The sequence below is a fragment of the Brassica oleracea genome, chromosome C8 (genome assembly GCF_000695525.1).
Source record: "Brassica oleracea var. oleracea cultivar TO1000 chromosome C8, BOL, whole genome shotgun sequence".
NCBI classification, from domain to species: Eukaryota; Viridiplantae; Streptophyta; class Magnoliopsida; order Brassicales; family Brassicaceae; genus Brassica; species Brassica oleracea.
In genome coordinates, this window is record NC_027755.1 from 15316083 (window position 1) to 15328372 (window position 12290).

General features: G+C 34.0%; 2 protein-coding genes across 2 annotated transcripts; both read left to right on the forward strand.

The window, feature by feature from the left end:
- The first annotated feature begins 863 nt into the window (after positions 1–863).
- LOC106311143 (beta-galactosidase 3-like) lies at positions 864–2039 on the forward strand. Its single transcript, XM_013748371.1, has 6 exons — positions 864–1058; positions 1192–1287; positions 1367–1479; positions 1557–1623; positions 1701–1793; positions 1892–2039. Exons 2-6 carry the CDS (start codon positions 1192–1194, stop codon positions 1964–1966), a joined length of 444 nt encoding a protein of 147 aa, XP_013603825.1. The 5' UTR covers positions 864–1058; the 3' UTR covers positions 1967–2039.
- Positions 2040–10803: 8764 nt separating this feature from the next.
- On the forward strand, positions 10804–11319 carry LOC106308740 (glutathione S-transferase T3-like). Its single transcript, XM_013745865.1, has one exon. The coding sequence runs from the start codon at positions 10804–10806 to the stop codon at positions 11317–11319; it is 516 nt and encodes a 171-aa protein (XP_013601319.1).
- The last annotated feature ends 971 nt before the right edge of the window (positions 11320–12290 follow it).

The window sequence follows — 12290 nt, forward strand, 5'->3', positions numbered from 1 at the left end:
TTTTGTATATAAGTTCGATTTTTTGGATTTTACAAAACGTTTTTTGTGATTAAAAACTATTATTTGAGATTTAAAAAAAAAAAATATATATATATATATAATATAAATTTCTATATTTATTAAACATTTTTAATATTATTAAAACTATTTTTTGTAATTATTAAACTATTTTTTATTTATTAAAACTATTTTTTGTTTATTAGAACTATTTTTATATATTTATTAAACATTTTTAATATCTATAAAATAATTTTTTGTGATGAAAAACTAAACCCCAAACTCTAAACCATTAATCTTAAATCCTAAACCTTAAACCCTAAATCCTAAATCTCACCCTTTACCTCTAAACCCTAAACCCCACCTCTAAACTCTAAACCTTAAACCCTAAACCCTAAATCCTAAACCCTAAATCCTAAACCCTAAATACTAAACCCACCCCTTTAACTCTAAACCCTAATGTCTAAATTAATTTACTATTGTGGTATAAGTGTATATTTTTTTTATTTTGATAAAACATTAAGTGCTATTTTGATTATTTTTATTTTTAGAAATTATATTTGTGATAAAAATTTTTTTAATGTTATCCTTGTCATTTTCTCTAAATTTTAAGAGAAGAAACACATTTATATATGGATATTAATTATTAAGTAGTCGATCAAAGATGAATTTCCATGAGTGACATTTCTCAGCTTTATTAGAACATCATTATCCTAGCTTTTTATCGAGTCTCTTAGCATAATTATGATTAAAAAGAAAAAGAAAAATTACCATTAAAACAAGAGACGGTTCTTTCTTTTCTCCTAGACAGGAGACGTTTCTTATCCTCTTCTCTCTGCAAGAACTCTTCCTTCTTGTTCTTCTCTGTGTGTGGTCTCTCGAAGGTCAATGGGGACTAGAGACTCTACTCCACGACTGATACTCTGGCTCTGCTTAGGGCTTTTGATTCTAGTCGTTGGTTTTGTTCAATGCGGCGTTACCTATGACCGTAAAGCACTTCTCATGGGCAGAGACGAATCCTCTTCTCTGGCTCTATACATTACCCTCGAAGCACACCTGATGTAAGATTTTGGATAAAGTCTTAAACTTTTTTTAATTTTTCTTGGTGGGTTTAACGAAAAATCAAAACTTTGACTCTCTGTTTCGTTCATTTCATCAAAGGGTGTTTTAAGTTGTGAACTTTTTTGTTGTTAGATGTGGGAAGGTTTGATTCAGAAGGCGAAAGATGGAGGCGTTGATGTGATTGAGACTTATGTCTTCTGGAATCTCCATGAGCCTTCTCCTGGCAAAGTTAGTTCTGTTCCTAATTTCTACATTATGTTCTGTCTTTTTGTGTGTTTGACAATTAGTTCTTCTTCTTCTTCTTCAGTATGATTTTGATGGGAGAAATGATTTGGTGAGATTCGTTAAGGCAATACACAAAGCTGGTTTATATGCTCATCTACGCATTGGACCTTATGTCTGTGCCGAGTGGAATTTTGGGTAAGTAACCTTTTGTCTTGTCTCTTCAGATTCAATTGACCAAACTCTAAAATTGTTGTTTTTTTGGCAATGAGCAGAGGGTTCCCTGTTTGGTTGAAGTATGTTCCTGGAATCAGCTTCAGAACAGATAATGAGCCTTTCAAGGTCTCTTTTGAGTTACTTTATTCATTAGAAGTTTAAGAAACTTGAGATATTAAATGTTCTTGGGGGTATCGTTGCAGAGAGCTATGAAAGGATTCACAGAGAGAATAGTTGAGCTGATGAAGAGTGAGGACTTGTATGAGTCACAGGGTGGCCCCATTATCCTTTCTCAGGTTAATACTTCAATGGAACAGATTAATACTCTGATTAGTTTTTTTTAGGATCTTTATGAGTTAACAGAAAGGTGTCTTGTCGTTTATTGGGAATGTAGATTGGGAATGAGTATGGAAGACAAGGGCAGCAGTTGTTGGGTGGAAGGTCACAACTACATGACATGGGCTGCTAAAATGGCTACTGAGACTGGTGTCCCCTGGGTCATGTGCAAAGAAGATGATGCCCCTGACCCTGTGTTTTGTCTTTATGACCATGAAAATGTTTGTGAATTTCTTGTATTTGAATTAGGTATTGAATAAGAGAATTTGGCTACGAGGAATGTAAACTATATAGTAACAGATACAATCTCTTTGAAAACTTGAGGACAATCGGCGAGAGGAGTCTTCCTCATGAACCCAAGTGGGTTAATGGTTCGAATCTCATTAGAGACACATGCCATCGTTAGCCGTGAGACTGATCCTTGCTGCGTTTCTTAGGAACTCAAGAGGTTGAAAAAAGACGGAAATAAGAGTCATGTAGTGTAGGTGTGCCTGTATAAATACTGTTGTGGTGGTTTCCGTTGTTTTTGTTTGTATTTTGTTTTATTTATAGACATCACTTTGGTCATTGTTTGACATTACTATTTTCACAATTTATGATTGAGATTTTCTGACTAGCTTGAATATTATTCCTGAATGCTTTTCATAGCTAGTTTGAATACGACGAGCTAAATTCAATCCCAGCACATTCAATTAACATATTCAACCCAACTATGTATTTACTCGAAATGGGCAGATCTCAGATATACCTTCAAATATCGCAAATATGATGGGTGTTCGAACCAGAATTCGTGATAGACAAATGCATTAACAACTGAAAGATGATTTGGTTGAACATATTTGGCGTAGGTCTAGACGTGATGAAGATAACAACTGATCTTGTATGATTCTTTCAAATAATTCTCGTTTATTTTAATAATCTTTGTTTTCATGTTTTTATTTAAAAATCTATGTTTAAAATGTTATCTTTTACTATGTTTTATTTGATAAAAAATATTTAATATTGTTTTATTTTTAAAAACCCTAAAATAAGAGACTTGCAAAGGAGAAATAAAAATCTCAACTTTCTTAACTAAGTCTCTTAATCAACTTTATTCTTTAAATATTATTAAAAATCAATTAAGAGACTCTTAATGGGTATGTAAGATAAAAATGCTCTTAGTGACCGCTAGGATCTCCTTTCGCATCAAAAAGCTAACAGTAACACTTTTTTTTTGGACTTTGTTTTTGTTATAATATAAGTGATTATCCAAAAGACACATGTCTCACTTTAACATCATCTTGTCATAAGCACGTGTCTTTATTTCTGTAAAGAAGATGTGACTAGGCATTATATTTTGTACTATAAAAGGAATGTCTTTGTGCTGAGAAATAAATCAATCATTTTGTATCTCTCTCTCGTGAATAACAAAAATCTGAACATTACATTCATCTCTCTCTCTCCCACTATCGTTTCCTTCTTCTTCCTAATATACCAAATACATAAAAGAATAGTATAATATACAATTACCTCATTTTTATTATAGTTATCAACATGAACTCTCATATATCGGTGAAGTTTATAAATCCAGAAGCTCTAACCAACCAAAACTTATCAATCCGAAAGTTCTTAAACCAGCCGAACTAATGTTTAAATTTATGTATTTCAATATATTTAATTTATTTAAATTTTATTATTGTTCCGGAGTGAGAAGCTAGGTCTTCTCCGTTTTTTTTCCGGGATGATAGGCGCTGACTTCCCCGACTGATCGTTATGGTAGACTATGCCTTCACGATCAGAGAAATACGTGGTAGGCTTTGCCTCAGTGAATAAAAAAAGGTCAAAAATGGTAGACTAAGACTACTCGGAACTTGAAATAAGTAAAAGTCAAAATGGTAGACCATGTCTCCTCGGACTTTGAAAAATAATGATCAATATGGCAGTTTATGACTCCTCGGATCATGTGGTAGACTGAGCCTCCAATTTTATTTATTGCTCTTTAAATTTCTGCAATTTAATTTCTGCATTTATTTTATGTTTTTAATTTATGCATTTTAATTTCTGTCTTTATATATTATTATTCTATGAATACGGTTATATTGTCAAATCTGACAAAGCTCAAAATAAATGCCCTTGATATTACGAAAAATAATTATAAGACTTGAGCAGTGGGTGCAAAGATGCACCTGAGAGAAAATGAGCTTTGAGAAATCATCGATAAGTTGAAACGATATCGAATGAGAAAAAGAAAAACCAAGATATTTTACCCCACTTCAATGATGGTTTATAAGATGAGGTGTATCATGAGAAAAGATCTAAAAGATCTTTATAATTAAATCCTTGAAAGAAAGGATTCACTAAATAGTCGGAGTTGATGTAAATCCTCCGAGTAAACTGAAAAAAAAAATGATATCATGATAATAAACCATCAAGTCGGTCATACAAGAAAAAGACGAGGGTGTAGATGCGGTTGAAACCGCTATCATGGTCATGGAAGAGGACGAGGAAGAAAATTCTGTCCCTATGAGAATAATGGAAACTTCCACGAAAAATGAAAGTGGTCGGGTGATAAAAGGCAAACAGAAAAGGTTTACTATAGATACGGCCAGAAAGAAAATTAGGTACGTAGTTGTCGTACGTCAAATATTTAGCCGATCTATATCGAGAATCAAAAAGAAAAAGAGAAATGAAGTATATTAAACTTCGTCTCTTATGAGCCCGAACCATTTTTCATAGCTTGAATACTCATCTTGATGATTCAGATTTTCTAGTTGGTTCAGAAAATAAAAATAAAATATCAATATGATATGAGAATTATCTTCCTGAATAAGATTTTGAGATTCAGGATGGAGATAGGCATACTTGGCAGATATTGGGTCATCGTACATGACTACTAAAGGTAACAAATATATTTCCTCTCTCAAACTAAATAAGTATAGTATCTAGTAATATAAACATATTAATTCTCTAGAGGAGCTTATGATGAAAATACATGCATAAGAAAAAGATGGCAAAATTATAAATGAGTGGTAAACCTGAAGTTTCCTAATATATAGCCATCTCCAATAATGTTATCGACATTATTGTGAAATGTTGAAAAATTAGGAGTTTTTCACATATAGCATGTTTTAATGAATATAAAGGAAACCATCATGGGTGATGAATCATCAAACAAGTTCATTATATGTGATTTCTTTAAGCAGACCCCAAATTAAGATCTCACTCTAAAGGATTTGAAACATAATTCATCCCAAAATGGGAAGACTGAATATGTTATTGGTTCTAGAGTGGGATTCAGTACGAGATTTTAGACATGGAGTGTCATCATCTCGAGGAGGATAATTAAAGAATCCTAGTGAGTGGAACATTGAGCAATTATGTTCCCACTTGAAAAAAGAACTTGATAAAGTAAATTCAAGTAAGATGATCCCCATGATCGAGTGTAATGCAGTTGTGCATGTAATAAAGACATGTACAATCCAGAGGGATAAGTATATAGATAATTAGAAATATGCTCGCAAGTTTGCTAGAAGCATATGATAAGCTGATAGAATGAGATATGTGAAATGGAATACAATGAAAAGTAGAATAATCCATTTACAAAATGCCTGCCAGACATTTTGATGAAATAATGAAATCTTATACTCCAGCTGAAAATGCTCCAATAAGAAAATAGTGTCCTGAAAGGACGATATATGAGTCTATAGCATGCTAGAGACGTGATAGACCATTTTGGTTCCAAAGAGTCCTCAAAAAGGAGCAAAAATATAAATAGAGGATGAATCTCATGATGAGACCGTTGATATGGTTAATATAATAGTCAGGTACCTGGCTAAATTATTAATAATGATAAAGAGATCTCGATTAACCATATCAGTACGGATAAAAAGATGGAACCAAAGAGAAAATAGATTGTCGACGATAAAATGAAAAAGCGCTATATAAATAAGGATTATGAATCTACCTCTATGTATGAGGATAGAGTGAATTGATTGGCCATCAATTCGATATAAAGCTCGGTAGAAAAATGAGAAATTTTTGGACCAAAAGTCCAAGGTATATATTTTTCCAGAGAATGAAATGAAAGATGACCTTAAGGTATGAAAAACGGCTTGTTCCAAGGTCATTTGAGAAAATCAAAAATAGATGCAGTATATTGAAATGTCTGGCAGCACATAAACGACTTGAGTTGCATCTTGATATTTAGTAGTCCCTGGAGAGTTAAAGATGCTCTCGGGAATGTATAAAACTCTGGAAGAGTTAAAACAAGCCACGTATATAAGGTATCTTCAACCAGTAACTGGTGATATATTTACGGCACGGTTTGCCGATTGCCATTTAAAGAGAATGAATTTCCAGCGTTAGGGGGAGGAATTAAAGAAATTCCTAAAGAGATTAAATGCTGTACACAGTTGTTGTTACACTTTGGCCCCCCTACGAATCAAAGAGAGCTGGAAATTCAGGAAATTGTGCATTTGCATAATTTGGCAAACCAGTTACCAAATGTGTTCACAGATACGACATGATATACCCGCTGAAAATGTTCCATCAAGAGTTGATGTTCCTAAAGAAAAAACTGATGGAAATAAAATGAATGAACTTCGGGTTCAGTTAAAGAGGGGGAGACCAGCGGGTTCTAAAGTTAAAAATCCCCGAAAGAAAAAAAAAATTGTTGAGCAAAGCAAAAAGGTTCGGGAAGAACCTGATATTGAAAGATGTCTGAAAGAAGGCATAAGTGGAAAGGTTCCAGAAGAACCTGATACTGAAAAATGTCTGAAAGAAGACATAGATGAAAAGGTTCAAGATGAACCAAATAAAGATAATCCAAATGACAAGAAGAGAACATAAAAGTATGAGACTTCCATCAACTACGATTGAGATGAAAATGTATGGATCAGAAATATGATAAAAGATGTTGATGGAATGTTCTCATTTTCTGTGTTCAAAGAGATCGATCATGAAAGTGATGATCCCGATCCAAGGTCCATTTTGGAATGTTTTTGGACTTATAGTCATAATGCCTGAGAATATAAATCCTATTGGGTATAAGTGGGTATTCGTGAGAAAAGTAACACGATATAAAGCCTGATTAATTTTCCCAACGTTTTTCTCAGACAGCGGGAATTGATTTTGAGGAAATGTATTCCCCGGTAATTGATGCAATTACGTTTAGAGTTTTGATGAGCCTAACGGCGTATAAAAATCTTGAAATGCATCTCATGGACGTTGTGACTGCATATTTATATGGATCGTTAGATAATGAGATATATATATATATGAAACTCCCTGAGGGATTGAAAATGCCAGGGGCATTGAAAGAAAAATCCAGGGAGATTTGTTCGGTCAAGTTACAGCGATCACTTTACGGATTATAGAAATCCGGACGCATGTGGTATAATTGCTTAAGTGAATCTATCTTGAAAAAGGGATATGTGAATAATGCAATATGTCCGTGCGTTTCTATAAAGAAATCGTCATCTGGCTTTGTGATCATTGCTATATATGTAGATGACCTGAGCATAATTGGAACTCAAAAAAGGAGGTTGTTGATGCTTGAAATCATATGAAAGAGGAGTTCGAAATGAAAGATCTCAGAAAGACAAAGTTTTGTCTTGGGCTCCAGATAGAGCATCTCCAAGAAAGAATAATTGTGCATCAATCAAATCATACGAAATGGTTACTGAAACGCTTTTGTATGAATAAAGCGACTCCTTTGAGTACTCCAATGGTAAATAGATCTCATGTTGAAAAAGATGTTTTAAAAGATCCTGGTAAGATCTTATATAAATAAGTACTTTGGAGATGCTAATGGTAATAAAGCATATGAGAGCTTATATATCTTGTGAGTTGTTTTTGATGAAGTATACTTTTAGACACTAATGTCTTTGCAAGATACAACTCATTTCCTATTCATGGAAATTAGAACGGCGTCGAGAATATATCCGTTCCCTCCAAGGTACACTTGATTTAGAGATGATGTATTGTAGAAAACCCGAGTTTGGTATGGTTGGTTTTGCAGATGCAGGATACTTATCAGATCCTCATAAGGCCCGATCGCAAACCGGCTATGTTTCTACAATTGGTGGAACCGCGGTCTCTTGGCGGTCCAAGAAACAAACTCTGGTTGCAACTTCATCGATTCATGCAGAAACTATCGCGCTTCATGAAGCATGTCGAGAATGTGTGTGGCTTCGCTCAATGAGTTACCACATATAAGAATCAAGCCGAATAGTCAATGAGAAAGAGCCGACGAAAATATTTGAAGACAATTCGGCTTGTGTTGTTCAACTTAAAGAATGCTATATCAAAAGCGACAGAACAAAGCACATCCCTCCTAGATTTTTCTCATACATAAGGGAGCTCGAGAAAAATAAAGAGGTAGACATCGAGTATGTACAGTCATGCGACAATCCAGCTGACTTGTTCACAAAAGGTCTTCCGACTACATTCCAAAAACACGTCTACGATATCGGAATGCGGCATTTGCGTGACCTGTGATGAGAAAGCTATGTCTACTATTATCAGGGAGAGATTACGGCAGTGTACTCTTTTTTCCTTTTCATGGTTTTTGTCCCGATAGGCTTTTCCATGACTAGGTTTTTAACGAGGCACTACGTAATACAAGATGGATAATCAAAGGGAAGTGTTATAATATAGATGATTATCCAAAAGACACATATCTCACTTTAACATCATCTTGTCATAAGCACGTGGACTAAGCATTATATTATGTACTATAAAAGGAATGTCATTGTGCTGAGAAATAAATCAATCAGTTTGCATCTCTCTCGTGAATAACAAAAATATGAACATTACATTCATCTCTCTCTCCCACTATCGATTCCTTCTTCTTCCTAATATACCAAATACATAAAAGAATAATATAATATACAATTACCTCACTTTTATTATACAACAGTTTTGAATTTATCATACATTTTCCTTTAGGTAAATGCTCTTTTTTGCAAGCCGATAGGCACACCGCATCAAAATTTGGTTTGGTACAGACATCAGCTGGTGCATAAGCGGCCGGAAGTTTTTTACAATACGGATTAGTTCTGGTAGGGCGAGAATTTAGCATTCCTGATAAAGTAGTAAGTACAAAAATATGAGAGTTGAGTATGTAAAATTGTTGGTACAAATTTGATGAAATTCAAGTATTAGAAAACATCTTTTAACTTTAAAAATAAAATAAAATAATGTTCTTGGTTTTAAACTTAATTTTGATTATTTATTATTTTTTGAGTTTTATAAAAGAATATAAACACGTAATAATTTTTGATTGGTTAAAAAGTAAAATTTTTGCATTATAAGTGATATGTCTTACATATTTTAAATTTTAAATTTAATCATTTAAGATAATTATATGAAATGTTAAATAAATTTTAAAATAAAATGTTAAATTTTCTTTTTAATTGCGTTTGTTGTTTATAAATAATAAATAATTTTGGTTTTAAAATGCCAGAGTTTAACAGATTATTTTTAAAACACACAATAATCACTACCACAATAATTTACCCTCTGGTGAGTTTTATATATTATAATATAAATTACCTATTGAAATTAACAAGCAAATCAGGAAAAGAGCGGCCGAGCCAGCACTATTTTGTGTTTCCCTTTACCTTTTTTTTTTGTCTTAGATGGAATGGCTTATGCATGTAACTATTATGCTGTAATATAACTCTTCTCTTGGTATTTTGGGTAAATAAATCACATGGTTATCCATAAAAACTGCACCGTAAAAAGAGGAGGTGTTATAAAAATTTCCTTGGTTTTACATTTTCAATATTTTGGTTTTTGTGTAATAGTTTGATCTGCAATTTTTCATTTTATTTATATGTATATTTGGTTTATATAACAAAATAGTTAATTATTATATACAATTTGTGTTTTTACTGTTTAACTTTAAAACATTCTTATTAGCAAGCATTTTTGATGAAAGTGAAAGTAAAAGTGACCAACCTCTGTTTACAAGCCAATCGCCCAAAGCACTTTTTCACAAAGGAAAAATGAGGTTCTTAAGGTTCAGGAAAGTGATAATAAGGTAGGTGATTTTTTAACCTCTTTATTGATGCTAGATGATAAACTGTTTCCTGAATTGGGGAACTGCATGGAAGACGGTATGATAGGAGAGGATGTCCAAGAAGAAGATCAAAGTCTCTCTACTGTGCAAAATGAAGTGAGCACGAACAGGAATATGGAGACGGTCACTGCTGAGAATGATGAAGATATGTTTGGATTTGATTTTGGAACAAATCTTTCTAATATGATTCTGAAGATGGATGCGGTCACGGGCAGCCTTTCTCATTTCTTATGTTTTTCATCGGTTTATCATATATTTAAATGCATTTAGTGTCTATGCATGTGCATTTGTACTGTGGAGCTTTTGGAACATGAACTTAGATGAAAGGAGACATTTTTTTTGCGGTAAAATGTTAAATATTATACCAATTTTCAATTTGGGACAGCGATTACAAAGACTACACGAAAATGAAACAAAATACCAGGACTAACAACGAGAAGCGACCTTATGTCGGCTAAAAAAGGTTTGTCTGCGGCTTTTTCAAGCCGAGCCTTGGTTCCACAAGCTGGTATGTGGGTATATGGCACTACAAACTGCCTAAGAGCACGTTTATTCGAGTCCCTTAAGTAGGTTGGTTAGCATAATTGAGCTTTAAAAATAAAGATTAAATCGGATTAAAGTAAGAGGAAGTAATAAATACCTCTTTCTCTTGTTAGATAAAGGTTGTGTGGTTGTGTTAGGTAATTAATAGGTTTGGTTATTGTTAGATAGAAGTAAATGGCGTGGTGTGTTGATTGAGTTAGATATATGTCTTCTCGGACAACTTGGTGTGTGGTTGTGATCAATGCTTTGATAGGATTCTTGAAGCTATTAAGGAATCTGTCTTCTCCTCTATCTTCAATACACTTCTCTTCCCACTTCATAACTTTTATTCTTTCATTTCTCTCTATCTTGATCGTCCTTCCAATATGGATTCTTATCCATCTTCTGAAACTTCAAAGTTTGTTGACTTACTTAACAGTCAACAAACTGTTTCCTTTGGAAACTTTGAAGAAAGTGTTGAACTATCTTCCTCTCAAGTTCCCTTTCTAGGCAGTATAGGAACCCAAGATTCAAACTTTGATGGAGTCACGGGGGCAGAGCGTAGAGAACGGCGTAAATGGACACCAACTGATGATATTGTCCTGATCAGCTCGTGGTTAAACACGAGCAAAGATCCTGTGGTTGGCAACGAGCAAAAATCTGGAACTTTTTGGAACAGAGTTGCTGCATATTTTGCGGCAAGTCCTCTAGTTGCTGCCTGCGAAGAAAGAGAAGGAGCCCATTGCAAGCATCGCTGGCACCGGATCAATGACATCGTGTCCAAATTCTGTGGTGCGTATGAAGCTGCTACAAGAGAGAAAGCTAGCGGCCAGAATGAGAATGACGTTGTCAAACTTGCTCATCAATTTTCTACAACAACCACAAGAAAAAATTCAATCTAGAACACACATGGAAGGAACTACGCAACAACCAGAAGTGGTGCGATCTCTTTACGGCTAAAAAGGAAGGGAGCTCATAACTGAGTTGTTCTCAAATTAAGTATTGTTCTGTATCTGGTTATGTTTCATGTTAAGTCTCTTGTTATGTTTCATGTATCTGGTTCTGTTTCAAGTTGAAGTATCTAGTTATGTTTCATGTTTGTTTGCTTGTGCTCCGAGTTGGTTTGCTTGTTTAATGTTCTATAAAATGAAATGTTGGTTTGCTTGTTTAATGTTCCTACAATTTTCTTCTTCATCATCTTGCAGGCTGCGAGGCAACGAGGTCACGGGTTTATCTTATATCTTTGGACAGAGGAAAGCATAGTTCACGGGTTTGTACTGGAGAGAATGAGAGAATGTGAGTGAGAGAGTGTTGTTCTTGTCGGGTCACGAGAGTTAGAGAGTGTTGTCTTTTTGTAAATGACAGAGGTCACGAGTGTTGTTGTTGTTGTGTCACGAGTCACGGGTTTGTACTCGAGAGAGTGTTGTTGTTGTTATATAATTCAGAGAGAATAAGTCACAAACATCTAACTTTCTTCCTCTATCATTCGCTCATCACTAATTCTTCCAATCATAATCCAGAAACAATTCTTCCAGTCATACTTCTCTCATTCTCTCATCACTAAAACAAACCTTTCATGGGTTCTTCTTCTAATCACAACTTGGATGAGTCATTTGATCAAACTTTCGATGAATGTTTTGATCAAACTTTCGATGAAACATTTGAGAATTTGTGCAATCTTTATGGTGAGCAAGAAAAAACAAGGAAAAGAAGAGTGTTTATCGAAAGAAATCGAGAGGAAGGCCATATGCGTCTATGGAATGATTATTTCAGTGATATTCCAACATATCCTGAAAATCTTTTCCGACGAAGATTTAGAATGAATAAGCCATTGTTCATGCATATTGTTGATCGACTCTCCAATGAAGTTCCA